General features: G+C 36.7%; 1 protein-coding gene across 4 annotated transcripts in view; it reads left to right on the top strand.

Moving 5' to 3' along the window:
* The window catches only part of MEF2A (myocyte enhancer factor 2A), a 92,437-nt gene that overhangs the window by 53,168 nt on the left and 26,697 nt on the right, over window positions 1-12,572 (top strand). For 2 of the 4 annotated variants that reach the window (XM_072869174.1, XM_072869173.1), the window contains exon 4: window positions 12,261-12,398. In XM_072869174.1, coding sequence (XP_072725275.1) covers window positions 12,261-12,398 — 138 coding nt within the window. Of the gene's footprint in view, window positions 1-12,063; window positions 12,196-12,260; window positions 12,399-12,572 lie in introns of all 4 variants that reach the window. The other 2 variants (XM_072869176.1, XM_072869175.1) reach the window with 2 other exon arrangements.

The following is a 12,572-nucleotide window of genomic DNA, read 5'->3' as shown; positions in this document are numbered from 1 at the left end:
AGAATTTTATAAGTGTCTCATTGAACTCCAGACATATTAACCATTAAAGACAGAAATAGCTAACAATGCTAATGAATATAATGGATAATTTGGATTCTAATTACATAGCGTTAACTACTTTTAGTTTGTGTGATTTTTGTGCTTTCCTTTGCAGTGTGCAGTATCTAGATGTAATTGGAATAAATCAAAATATTCAACAGCCCAAAGCAGTAAGAGCAAAACTTGTTTTCACTGTACCTGTGTGACTTACTAGGATGAGGTTTGAATAAAGAAAACTTTTGCTTTTGCTTATTTTACTGTAGAAAACTTAGGCTGTCGTGCTTTTGAATGAGGCCTTACAATGTAAAACTTGTCATTAGGTGGAATCTGTGTCATTTTTTTAGGTTATGGCTATTGTAAGTATTTCTCATGTGTTTCCTATGAAAATTACCCTTGACTTTGGTTTATATTGCAAATTAGCAGGTGGTGGTACCATATTTACTCTACCTTTCCTCACAAATCTTTACTAAACTATAAACTTTGAACTGTAGAGGCTAAAATGTGTCAAATGTTCTAGACATTTGTAAAATAAAGATGCACTTTCAAGTGGAGTAACTAAGTGTTTTGAGAGATTCTTTAAGGATCCATCTTGCATCTGGGATTCTTTGGCCCATGAGGGTTTGTTGGAGTGATTCCTACATCCTATACGTCTTACTTACCATCCTCCTTTAGAAGCAAAGGATGATTAAAGCTCCATGTGTATATATTTGTAGTACAGACTTGGATAGCACATTCCAAAGAATCAAAACTTAATGAAAGCAGCTATTTTTTTAGATATTGCATATAGCTTCTATTCTTGGTGAATAACACATACCTCTCATTTTCGCTGCAGACTGTTTTTAGTATTAATTTAATAGGTGCTGCCGGTCAGCTACATAAAAACAGTGATTCTCCTCTGTTACTAAGTCCTGTATTTATTTCCCAGCTGTGCAAGTGATGTTTTTCCAACTGATTCTGCAGTGTGTTTGGAGAAATGTTTTTATTTTTGAAATTTATAGGGCAGACACACAAAGTCCAGTTCTCACACCCACTGCTCGGGAAACACATATCAAAGATCCAGTTCTGGATTTAGCTGTTCTGGAGACGTTGTGTTAAGTAGGATTGAAAATTGACTCCAAGAAAATCTGTAACAGCTCACTGCCTGTTAATGCTGGAGTTCATGCAGGCAGTCACACAAAGTCGTAATTATTTACTTGTATTAACAAGTTCTTCAAGCTGTGCTGGTCTCATATATTCTGCAGCCCTTGTGTTGCTGCAGAAATCGGTGCTTTTGAAATTCTGTATTGACAGAAGAGTATATTTTTACTTTGCAATTTCTAAGTGAAGACCATGGCGTCTGTTAATCAAGAGTGAGTGACTTTACACAAGCTGTGCATGGAAAGAATAGACTCCAGAACAATGCATCTCCTGGAATTACAGCAAGATAAATAGCTGTTCTTTCTGATGGTATTCTTGATTGCAGTGGAGAGTTAATGTAATCCCAGCTTTTGACTTTCAAGCTCATGGGTTTGGTAGTGTCTTCAGCCGTCAACCCTGCCAATCTGTCAGGGATTAACCACCTTGCAGAAGGGACAGCAGAAGTGCTAGCTTCTTGATCATTGCTGTTCGTCAACCAGTGTTAGCATAAACTGTCAAAAAGGAGGGAGAGTGTCATCTGTAAGATGCTTCACTCCTAGTTGCCTTTTGGACCTCGGCATGTTTACGTGCTGTGTTTCTGTTGAGAAGTTTCTAATACTTTGCTTTTGAATAATCTTAATGTTTGGGCCTTAAACTGATGGTGCTTCTGCAGAAGAGGGCTGGGGGAGTCTCTAGCCTCCAAGAAAAAATGGCCTAGATCTTCATACTGTCATAAAACCTCCCAGTCACGTAACCGACATGTGGGTGTGATGAGATACTTCTGATCATATGATGGAGATTGTGGTTTGTTCATTGCCAGTGTTTTACTGCAAGTAGCGCGGCCCATCTAGGCTGTAACATTCTTAACACTCATCTGAACAAAGGACTTCATGTTGATCCTTTCACCTGGTATGTTTTGTGTAGTAGCTGTATTCACCTGAATAAAGGAAGTATTTGTGGTGGTAGTTCTTGTGGTACAGACCTATGAATCTCCTAACAGCCCTTATTATATCATATCATTCTTGTTCTTCATAATACTTAAATCAATACACATACAGTGTTAATGTATTTTTGTGACTTACCGGTGATAGTTATTACATATTGTTAATGTCATATCAGTGATGTAATATTTCATGTGGGAGCTTACACATGTCTGTAATTTATAGCATAGACTATGGAATGCTAGTTTAGTTAGTTAAATTGGCAGTAGTGTGAATTTTAACATTTAAATGTTGTTTTACTGGAATTATTTATCAGTTACTTCCAATAGGAATTGAATAATATATTTTTAATTAAAAACTCCCAAATTCCTTGGGAATATTGTGAAGATTTTTTTAGATGAAAGCTCTTACACATTGTCCCACGAAAGCTCTTCTAACTGTAACAAACCGATGCCATTTAAAGCCCTGCTCTTTTTTGCATTAACTTACAATTCAGTACTCGCTGATCATAGTGATTTGTTAAAAAGAAAAAAAGTCAAGCATGCCAGAGCCAGTCTTTATCCAATATTGACATGAATTAATCATTATAGAGTAAAGCTTACTCATGTTGCACTGTCCCTGATTCCTGTACAGTCTCTTCTCTCTACCTCTCTAGGTCCCACATTTGATTTCCCACCCCCTTTTCAGGTTAGGTAAGGACAGTATTCAAAGAGGTACTTTGGCTTTTGAATAATTCACTCTAAGTGAAGGTTATGCAAGGAAAAACATATTAAGTGTATTCCTTTGACACATAACTGAGAAGTTCAGTATTCAAAACATGAGTTACGACATACTTACCACAGCTTTATGTCTTGAAGTCCTACATTCTAATTGTTTTAATTCAGTAAAAATAGAGATGTATCTGCTTGTACCCTACTTTATTTCTGGAGAGGCTCACTGTTGTACATACTTATCTCGGCTGGTGTTTTCAAGTACCTGCTTTCAGTTGTCTTATTCAACTTACTTATTTTGGGTTTTTTTTGGTAAATATTCTGCAGTAATGTTATGAACTGGGATAATGCTTGTATGCGTGTGCGCGCACACATCACACCTATTTAGAGCACACACATGTGCCCGCACATACTTTTAGCTATTTGTCTATACAGTTGGACACCTTTTTAGGTGAAACAAAATGGCAGTTCCATACCAATATCAAAGGTAATTGAAACTTGTTCTGGTAGACGTTAGTGTAGCCAGTTCCCATAATCTTACATGTGAATGGTATTTTAGCAATTGTATAAATCCTTAGAATCCACTAAACATTTTCTTTGGGAGTAGTTGCTATTTGTGTTGTAATTACTATTTTGATAATACTAAGTTATCTTGAGTACCAAGACTTTGAAATAGTTTCTGTTATCCTTTCCAATTTTCAAGCAGTAAGGAGAAATTCAGGACAAGAAATGTTTGAAAAAGCAATACTGCATAGGCAGGTACACCAAAAGAAACCCGTTCTTTTTATGTCATTGAATTGTAATCGGAGTTTAGAAAATGTTTCTTGGCAAACTATGAGTAGGAGATAATATTTTTACTAAAGAACTTCTAAAAGATTATGAAGGATATTATGCAGATGGGTTGCTACACTTGGAAACTTTTCATGTTCCATATGGCTTATCTGCAATATACTGTTGCTGAAAGGAGGCATTCAGTCAGCTACTGCTGTTGCTGATTTATATTTTAACCATTGCAAGTATGTGAAGAGGTATATATAGGAGGATGTGTATGTACATATATATGTTGTCACTTGAGTAAGGACTGAAAAAAGCATTTATGTACCATAAAATATGTCTGTGAACATTCTGACATAGAACTGTGTTTTGCTTGGTTTTACCATTAATTTTGTTTGTTGCAGACTGCATTCCCTGAAAGGACTATAAAATATATTTGATTTATATGCTAAGGAATAGTTTGTGCTTCCTGAAGATGAACATCGATCTACTTTGTCTTTTGTTTTTAATAAAAAGATTGAATAAGATTGACTTAGGCTGGCAATTTAGTATACTCTGATGGAAAAATCTAGTTGATGGTACTTTCTATAAAACAGGTAAAATGAAAACCTGCTCAGCGATATAAAATTTAATAATCTATTAAGTTCTGTAGAAAGTGAAACAAAGACAAATGCATCAAATATAAGACTTTGAGACCTTGGCTTAGTTTTCACTGTGGAAACAGTATTATCAGTGCTAATGGATTACTAATAATTTTAAGTCTCAAGAAGTTCATTTAGGGGTGAGTAGGTCAGCAACTGCATTATAAAGTCCACAGTTTACAGATAGTATTTCTCTAAAATCACAAATACCAAGTAAGCAGCTTCCCTTCCTATACCTTCTAGTCTAGTGCATTGTGTGATATTCTGGGGGTGAAGAGTGGATTTTATAGCCCGTGAAATTGTTATTCTTTAGTAATTGCTTGTGGTTTATCTATTTAAAATAATGGTTCACAGCAAAGATGCTTCAAGCTAGAATCTAGGCTTCTTACTGTATCATGTCTAAAAACCTTTTGTACGTGTTATTTTATATAAATGAGGGTTTGAATCCTGAGTGCCATCTTTATCATATCTTGGAGGAATTTGACAGCTAGCTTTCACGTTTGGCAAGCCAGGGATACATGTTAAAATTTGCCAGATATTGGAAGTGCTCCAACATTTGAAACAAGACCGTGTCTTTTCTTAGAGTGGTATATAACAGGGACACTGATAAAATTTCAAATCGTGAACATTTTTCATTTGTAAATGATGAATACCTTTGCCTAAAACTGAACATAGCAGAGCATTGCTTAAAGGGCTCTTCCTTGTATTTTATGGCCTATTGCTAGGCAGGCTTATAATTTTTTTGTTTGTAAAACCCTGGAATAAGTAATTAATCCTAAACCTCCTTTTTTTTTTTTTTTCTAACATCCTATAATATTTGGCCAAGAAATACAATCATTGTAGCAAACTTTGTTAAAGTACTATACTCAGAATTTTTGATGTCTAGATATTTTTGCATAATATCGATTATTTACTTTTGAAATACCACTACTAATTGAGCACAAGTATGGAAAATATTATTTAAGTAAGCTAAAAGTAGAGTATGTCAATTTTTCAGATTTTACTTAGTATACATTATTTTGGTTGGGGAGCCTACCAGAAAGATTGATGAGGCCTTGTTCTTTAAGAAGTTAAGCTCTCCAAGTTGCTTAACTTGTGGAAATGTCTGTCATAATCTAATTTGACCTCCTATGCATTTCACTGAAGTTTTGAAAGCTGGGCACCACTCTGCTTTACTGTGCTGTTTTGGGATGTATGTATTTGTGGCTATAATTAGAATGTGAAATTCTAACTGGTAGCATAGCAAAATGTAACTGAAAATGTGGCGGGGGTACTGAAAGGAATGGTATTAGGGCTAAACTTAAGTAGCCTCCTCACTCAAAGGAAAGGAAAACAGCTTCATAATGAAATTTGCAGATGCTTCAGTCGTTGACGTTGAGAATATTAATAGAGCCTGAGGAAAATTTACAATATTTCTAAGCATTACATAAAATAATCCAGTACATCTAACTATGAAAAAAGAAATTGAAGCCTACAGAAATAACGTTGATGAGCTTCAAACACAAAACACCATTACTGAGTTGAATTATATGGTTTTTCTCTGGCTGTTCACTTTTGATGTATACGCTGCACTTAGGGTGTAATTCACTCCTGCTTGTATTTTAGACAGTGGTAAAGTTTCGTATACCCAGCACTGCAGGGTCAAGCTCCGACTTTGCAGAACCATATTGTTACTTTAGAGAAAAGAAACAGAAGTGATGATACTTCTGAAGCCAAACTGGCCTGCAGGAAGTTTAAAACTATAAATAGCTTTCAGTAACTAAGAACGCTCCTTGGATACTTGAATATGTTTTATACATAATAGGGGAGAAATGACTATATGTAAAGGATGATACACCATAGTATTGTTCAGGGTAATGAAAATAAAATATTTTGTGTTCTAAAAGAAGAAAAATCCAGCCTGGTTTTAGGCTTAACTTCTTGGCAATAGTATGTAACAGGAAGCAAATAATAAAGCAATTGTCATGCTTTCAGCATGACTTTTTGCTATATGTGAAGTCTGTAGTGATACGTGTAGTTCTTGCCAGCTGAAGTCTCTCTCCACTGTGGGAAGGGAGCTGAACTGCATTAAAGGAATATGCCCTGTTTTCTCTCATTGATGTTTCACGTAATAAGAGTGAAAACTGGGTGGGGGTCTGGTGCTGTGACTATTGTATTCGTCCTTCGTTTTGTGAATATCTCAGAAAAAAGGAGCGGCTTTTTAAGTAGGATGTGATTATCAGTGGTGGCTGAGGCAATGGCTTGCTGCTGCCAGAAACGACAGGCCATTCCTTCTGCCTACTTTGTATCTGTGGTGCTCAGCCCATATGTTGGAAAACCACCTTATTTCTGCTACAATTTAAAACAAACCCAGCAAAAATAAGTTAAAGAATGGCCAAGGAGAATTTTCTGTCATTTTAGTGAAGAAAATAAATGACTTATTGCAGGCTTGAGCAAACATCAGAGTTGGTGTAAGGGTGGTCTCTAGGATCCTGCACTTTCTGTGGCAGCAAGTTGTTACTGTCAGTCAGCTTGCCAAACTGCTCCCACAGAGATTTCAGCAGTTCCCTTAAAGCATGGGGAAATAACCTTAAAGCATGGATCTCTATAATCATCTGCACAGATGGAATGTGAGACTGATCCTGAAGGCTACAGTATGGCTTAATAGCTCTCGGTTATCCTTGGATCTCTCTTTTAGGAATTATTTTTCTTGTTTCCTGAACATTTATAGGAAAGGCACTATCGCAACCTGGGCTAATGGTACTGGCTTTTGCACTATTGATGTGACTGCAACTTCACAATCTTTTGCCTCAGTGATCTTATCGTTATTCCCATCACAGATGACAGTGATGCTCAGTCCCGTCCTTCCTGCATAGAGCTGTGTGAGTGCTTGGTGACTGCATTTGTGGGTGAGGAGCCTTTGGAATTTGGTGCAAGTGGCAGCAGTGTCCTCTCCCTCTCCAGTCTTGCATGGCAGCTCTCTAGAGCACCAGGAAACTGTTTAATTGGTTATCCTTTTGATAACCATGGTGTATGTGCCTACTGGAGCAGCAGTAATATTTGGCGGTACTACTGGAGTCTTTCCATTACTTCAGGCCTGAGGAATACTTACGCTTTTTTAAATTACAATTTTTTGAAAAGTATTTACTGCAAATTTGTGCTCCGTCACAGCTTTTCCGTGCTCTGACTGCAACAGCAGAAACAGAACTAGCCACAGGTTTTAAGTGAAAGGTTTGACTTTTCCAAGGGAAATCACTTTTCATTTCAATCTTAGTCAAATTTTGGAAATGTTTTTCCTCATGATTTGGGATGAAACACAAACAAAAATCCTGTTTGGGCAGCTACAATAGTAAGTGCAAAAATAGAGCTGTTAACGTGATACATAGTAGCATTGATAGCAACAACCATTTCCTTTTTGTGTAATATTACAAGAAACCCGACACTGAAAATGTCTTGAATGAACTGACACTTTTTTTGCACTTCATAACACTTTTTACATATGAGTTCAGCCTACTTTTTTGCTTTGAGGCAGAAAAATCTTATTTCCTGAGGTGACAATGAACGTAATCAAGTTCTCTACAGTTTTGCCAGAGCTGGTAAGGAGCCCAGATCACTAATAACGGAAGTCTTGGCTTTTTAACCACACTCACTGAATTGGAGCACAAAACATGCTGATTGTGCTCTTTTAACCATTAGCAACGTGTCTTTTCAGAGTCAGATATAAAAAACCCAGGATCTTCCACGGGGAGGAAGACAGTTGGGGGTTGTCACTTAACTTCATCTCTGGTAGCAGTAATCTGTGTTTATTAGTTCAGAGTTTCTGGTTTCCAGAACTGCTGATGACCAGTATATTGAGCCAGTGTAAGTTTGTGTGAGAGAAGCTGCATGCAGCTGGGCTGGAACAAGCCGTGGAGAAGGTGGTGACTTGATTTCACGCTGTGGAGACTCAGCGGGCTTAAAGTTCCTGCATTTCATGTTTCTCTGTTGGATTTTGTGGAAGGAAACTTTTGCTAAGATAATTACACTGTGATGGTTGAATATCATCTTTATTTCCTCATGGATCATACAATAAATAACTTAATTGTATTTTTGTACTCTTTGGTATCTGTATTACTGATTTCAGTAAAATTTATGTTGAATTGTAGAGAGAAGCTAATTGTTATTGTTGTTGTTTTGCAAGAAGCCCTTCTTCTGTTCCTTAGATGCTTCTTGCTGAGGCATGATTCTTAAATTAGCAAAATGTAGTGCAATTAAAAGTTGCTTTGCACATGTGTGGGGAAGTTCAGGAAAACATTGGGGCTCTTGTACCATGTGCTTGAATGTAATATTTAAACCTGCCATAGCTAGTCCAGCTGTTCTCATACAATGTTTTCTAAGCTCTGCCATTCAAAAAAAAAATTAAAGTAAATTAATATTAAACTAATAGTTATAATATTTGCATATTTCAGTTTTACACAGTGGAACAAAAGCAGTTTAAACCTTCGGGGTCATTCTGCAATATCAAGATGGCCACAGCTGTCTGGAACACTTGTATAGCAACTTTGTATGTCACACAACTATATCATTGTGTTTGCTTGATTCTTTTAAAAAAAAAAAAATCATACCTGCCTTGGTTCCTTATAAATACTTCGCATTATTTTCTGACAAAAATCAGTACTTTTTCTCTCATCAGTTAGTTAATCCAGTCTAATATCAAAGCTGCACAATCTCGGTTACTGGAGGCACAATACAGTGTGTTGGCAAACATGTTGGAACAATTTCCAGTAATTTGGCTAAGTCTTAGAGGAAGTGGAAAGTAATACAGATTAACTCAAAAGGATACACATTCCCTTAGATGATCTGGAAAATAAGACTTAACACCAGAAGGTAATTGCAGTGAGCATCCAATAGCAAAACTTGAAATTTAATGTTCTTTTTCCCTCTTGTTGTAGTAAGAAAATGTATGTTCTGTATTTATTAGCCTCAACTGCAAAAACTCTGATTTTATTCTAAACAAGCTCGTGTATCACAGCAGGGAAATAAAACTGTCTTCATGTTGCACAAATATTATTTGGTCTCACTAATTGGTATCCACACACACACACCCACCCCATCTTCAGAGTGAATAAAATTTCACTTTCCATGATAATATCTTGGAAATAGCTCAGGGAGGGCGAGTTATTTACATTAATCGGAGAAATAACAAATTTTAGCTATGGAGAATCTCGAGGGTGGAGTCAGCACTTGTTTATGGAGTTTGGCTTTCCTGTGTCCCCACAGAGTGATTCCCAGTAGTCATAGCCTTCCTTGTTTTCCCTTGAGCAAGGGCCTGTTATCATGTCTCACTCTGTAGCCTGTGAGAAAGCTGAGGCTGGGCTGTCTTGCGTAGGCTTCGCCTGGCCGTGTGAACAGATTACAGCATTCCACTTGTTAGTATGAGCCGTGGAGCAGAAATGTTTTACTATTATGTTACTGGGCAATGATAAAGTTGGCAGACTTTTTATGGTTAGGTCCTCAAAGTGGCATTTCGTGTTTTAGTGATAAGGAGACAGAGCTTTGGATATCAGACCCAGACTTATTATCTGTAACAGTGAACCATGGCTTAAATCCTTCCACAATGACAGGAACCCCATCTGGAGTGAAGGTTTCCAGAATCTTAAATGGGAGATACTGAGGCATTTTCCTTCCTCATGAGTCAAAGCAGAGTTAACCCCATTGTTACCAAAAATAAAAATAACTGGTCTCCAGGAGGAAGGATGCTTTTTTATATTTAACTAAATCTCTTCCTTTGTATTAGAACTTTGAGTATAATTTTCAGACAGATCTGGGAGGATGAATTGGCAGCATTACGCTTAAAAGCTTTCACTTGATTGTTTTAGAGTATTGAAAGGAGCACTAATGAAACTCCCATGCTGCAATACTTAAAATTGCTCTTTAAATTGTTTTTCTCAAAGGAGGGGACCCAGACAGTATGTGTATTTCTTGCACGATCTTTATGGTATCTGAATACAGCTTCTAGTCGTGTCTCGGGCGCTGCGGATGCGTGTTGACGCTGAGCACCACATAAAGACATATTTGGGTTCTATTTGGAGAATTCTGTGGGTTGCAGGGGTTAAGTGTAATCCGGCTTATACAGTGTTAACATTTTCGCTACTGATATCAAAGTGTAGAAGACTGGCAGGCTGACTTGTTAGGAAGGGCTGGAAGAGGGATAACAGGCTCCGACCTTGAGAGGCCGAACAGCCGGCCCTTGTATGGCCAAGTCCATATACGTGTCCAGCTGATTGGTTAGAGGAGCAGGATCAGTGCTGTGACAGGTGTTGGAGGAAGCTACACCTGTTTTCCCCATATGCTGATTTAGTGATTACATTTTTGTGGGAGTTCCAGATACTGTGTGGGATATGCAGAACAAGCCAAGAAACTTGAGAAGGAATTATAGTTTATGGTGACCTGCGATATTAAAGAATTTCAGACTGCATAATTGAATTTTCAAGTACTGCTTTAACACTGAAGTAGAAATAGTCAGTATTTTGCATGTATATGAATAGTGAGAAAATCTTGTGTACTTTTTATTGTACTAAAAATTAGCAGTGATGTAGAAAAATTAGTAGAGATTAGTAGAAAAAATGCTGATGAATACTACAGACTAAACTAAAACTTTGGGTTTTTTAATCAGAAATTCAGTGTGTTATGGAAACTTATAGCTTCTATAGGAAAACAAATACAATTTATTTATGGTGCTGGGAACATCAGCATGCAGATTTCAAATCTTTAGGGGTTTTAGTGTAAAATTCATAGAATATAAATAATTTTTCAAAAAGGAAACTCACAACTCCCCTTATGCTTGTATAATCCTACTGTTGTCTTATGTACTGCTAATGTGTACCTGTTTAAAAATTTATATTGCTTTCCTTTTGAAACTTTTTTAAAACATTAAAGATTTTTCCATAGGTAGCATTTTAAATCTTGGCTTGTTGTAAATGAGAACTTGCAAAGAAAGATTTCTGATTGTGTAATAGGGTAAAAAAGAAAACCAACAAGGAACACAAACATCTTTTAAAATTTGGTCACGAGACCTGTAGTTTCACATCCTTTCTTTCAGTAGCTTATTTGTAATGCCTAGATTGTAGACAGGTTTTGTTTTTTTCCCGGGGATGTTGCTGTGAGTTCTCCATCAGAAAACAGGAAGTAGCCCAATAAAGCAGTTGCATCAAGTTAGTCTAAAGGAGTCTGAAAAAACTTACATTTAGCAAACTAAGTAATTTTAGAGAGGGATTATGTAATTTCTTTTTATAATTTTTTGCAGTTCTTGTTCTCATGCAGGATGACAGAACTGCAGGAAATTCCTTCCTTTGTAAACTACTGAGACCAAGTGTTACATATATTAATGTACTACAGTTGTTGAATTAGATTGAAAATTTTAGCCACCGTGTTTCTCAGAGTTTAACTGTATGCTCTTTAAAATGTGAATATTAAAATTGGGATGCTAAAATCAATTTATTTAAGATCCAGTAAACTGGCTTTTAATTACCAGTGATGACATTAACTCCTTTGCCATAGGCTTGAATGTTCCTTGTATGTCAGGCAACTTTACTCTATCAGCCAGTATCTCAAAACGGTTTTGCATGGAACACTGGAGAGATAAAGTGGGTGTAGGTTAAAGTTACCCATGAGATGGCACCTGGGAGAGTCTGTGCCTCTGAATAAACCTCTTCTGTTTGTGTACTATGCCACTATTTTGAAAGACTAAGCCTGTTTGTTGAACACTGAGTTTTGTCTGTGAAAGTTTCATGTAGTTTCAGTGGCTCTGAATGATTCAGTAGTATACAAAACTTCTTGGCAAGTTAGTATGATTTGTATGTGAATTTTCCAATTGTATTTCAGACCTTAAGAAAGAAAGGCCTTAATGGTTGTGAGAGCCCTGATGCTGACGATTACTTTGAGCACAGTCCACTATCGGAGGACAGATTCAGCAAACTAAATGAAGATAGTGATTTTATTTTCAAGCGAGGCCCTGTAAGTACTTTTATTTTATCTCTACTTTTTATTTGTTGATCCTTTTTATTAACTTCATTATTTAGGCTCTGAACAAGAAGGAACACAGAGGGTGCGACAGCCCGGACCCTGACACTTCATATGTGCTCACGCCACATACAGAAGAAAAATATAAAAAAATTAATGAAGAGTTTGATAATATGATGCGGAATCATAAAATCGCAGTGAGTACTAAAGTATGGTTTGTGCTTCTATTACATGCATGAGAATTTTCAGTGTTTGCTTACCACTGAATACCACTGCAAAGACAACAGGATGTAATGGTTTGAGAAGGGAATATATATTTTTGAGGAAAAATGAGATGCTGATACTTCATCTTGTCCAAATACATGTTACCT

This window comes from Ciconia boyciana, chromosome 8 (genome assembly GCF_034638445.1).
Source record: "Ciconia boyciana chromosome 8, ASM3463844v1, whole genome shotgun sequence".
NCBI lineage: Eukaryota > Metazoa > Chordata > Aves > Ciconiiformes > Ciconiidae > Ciconia > Ciconia boyciana.
The sequence above is the reverse complement of the archived record's forward strand: the minus strand, read 5'-3'. Positions and strand labels throughout refer to the sequence as shown.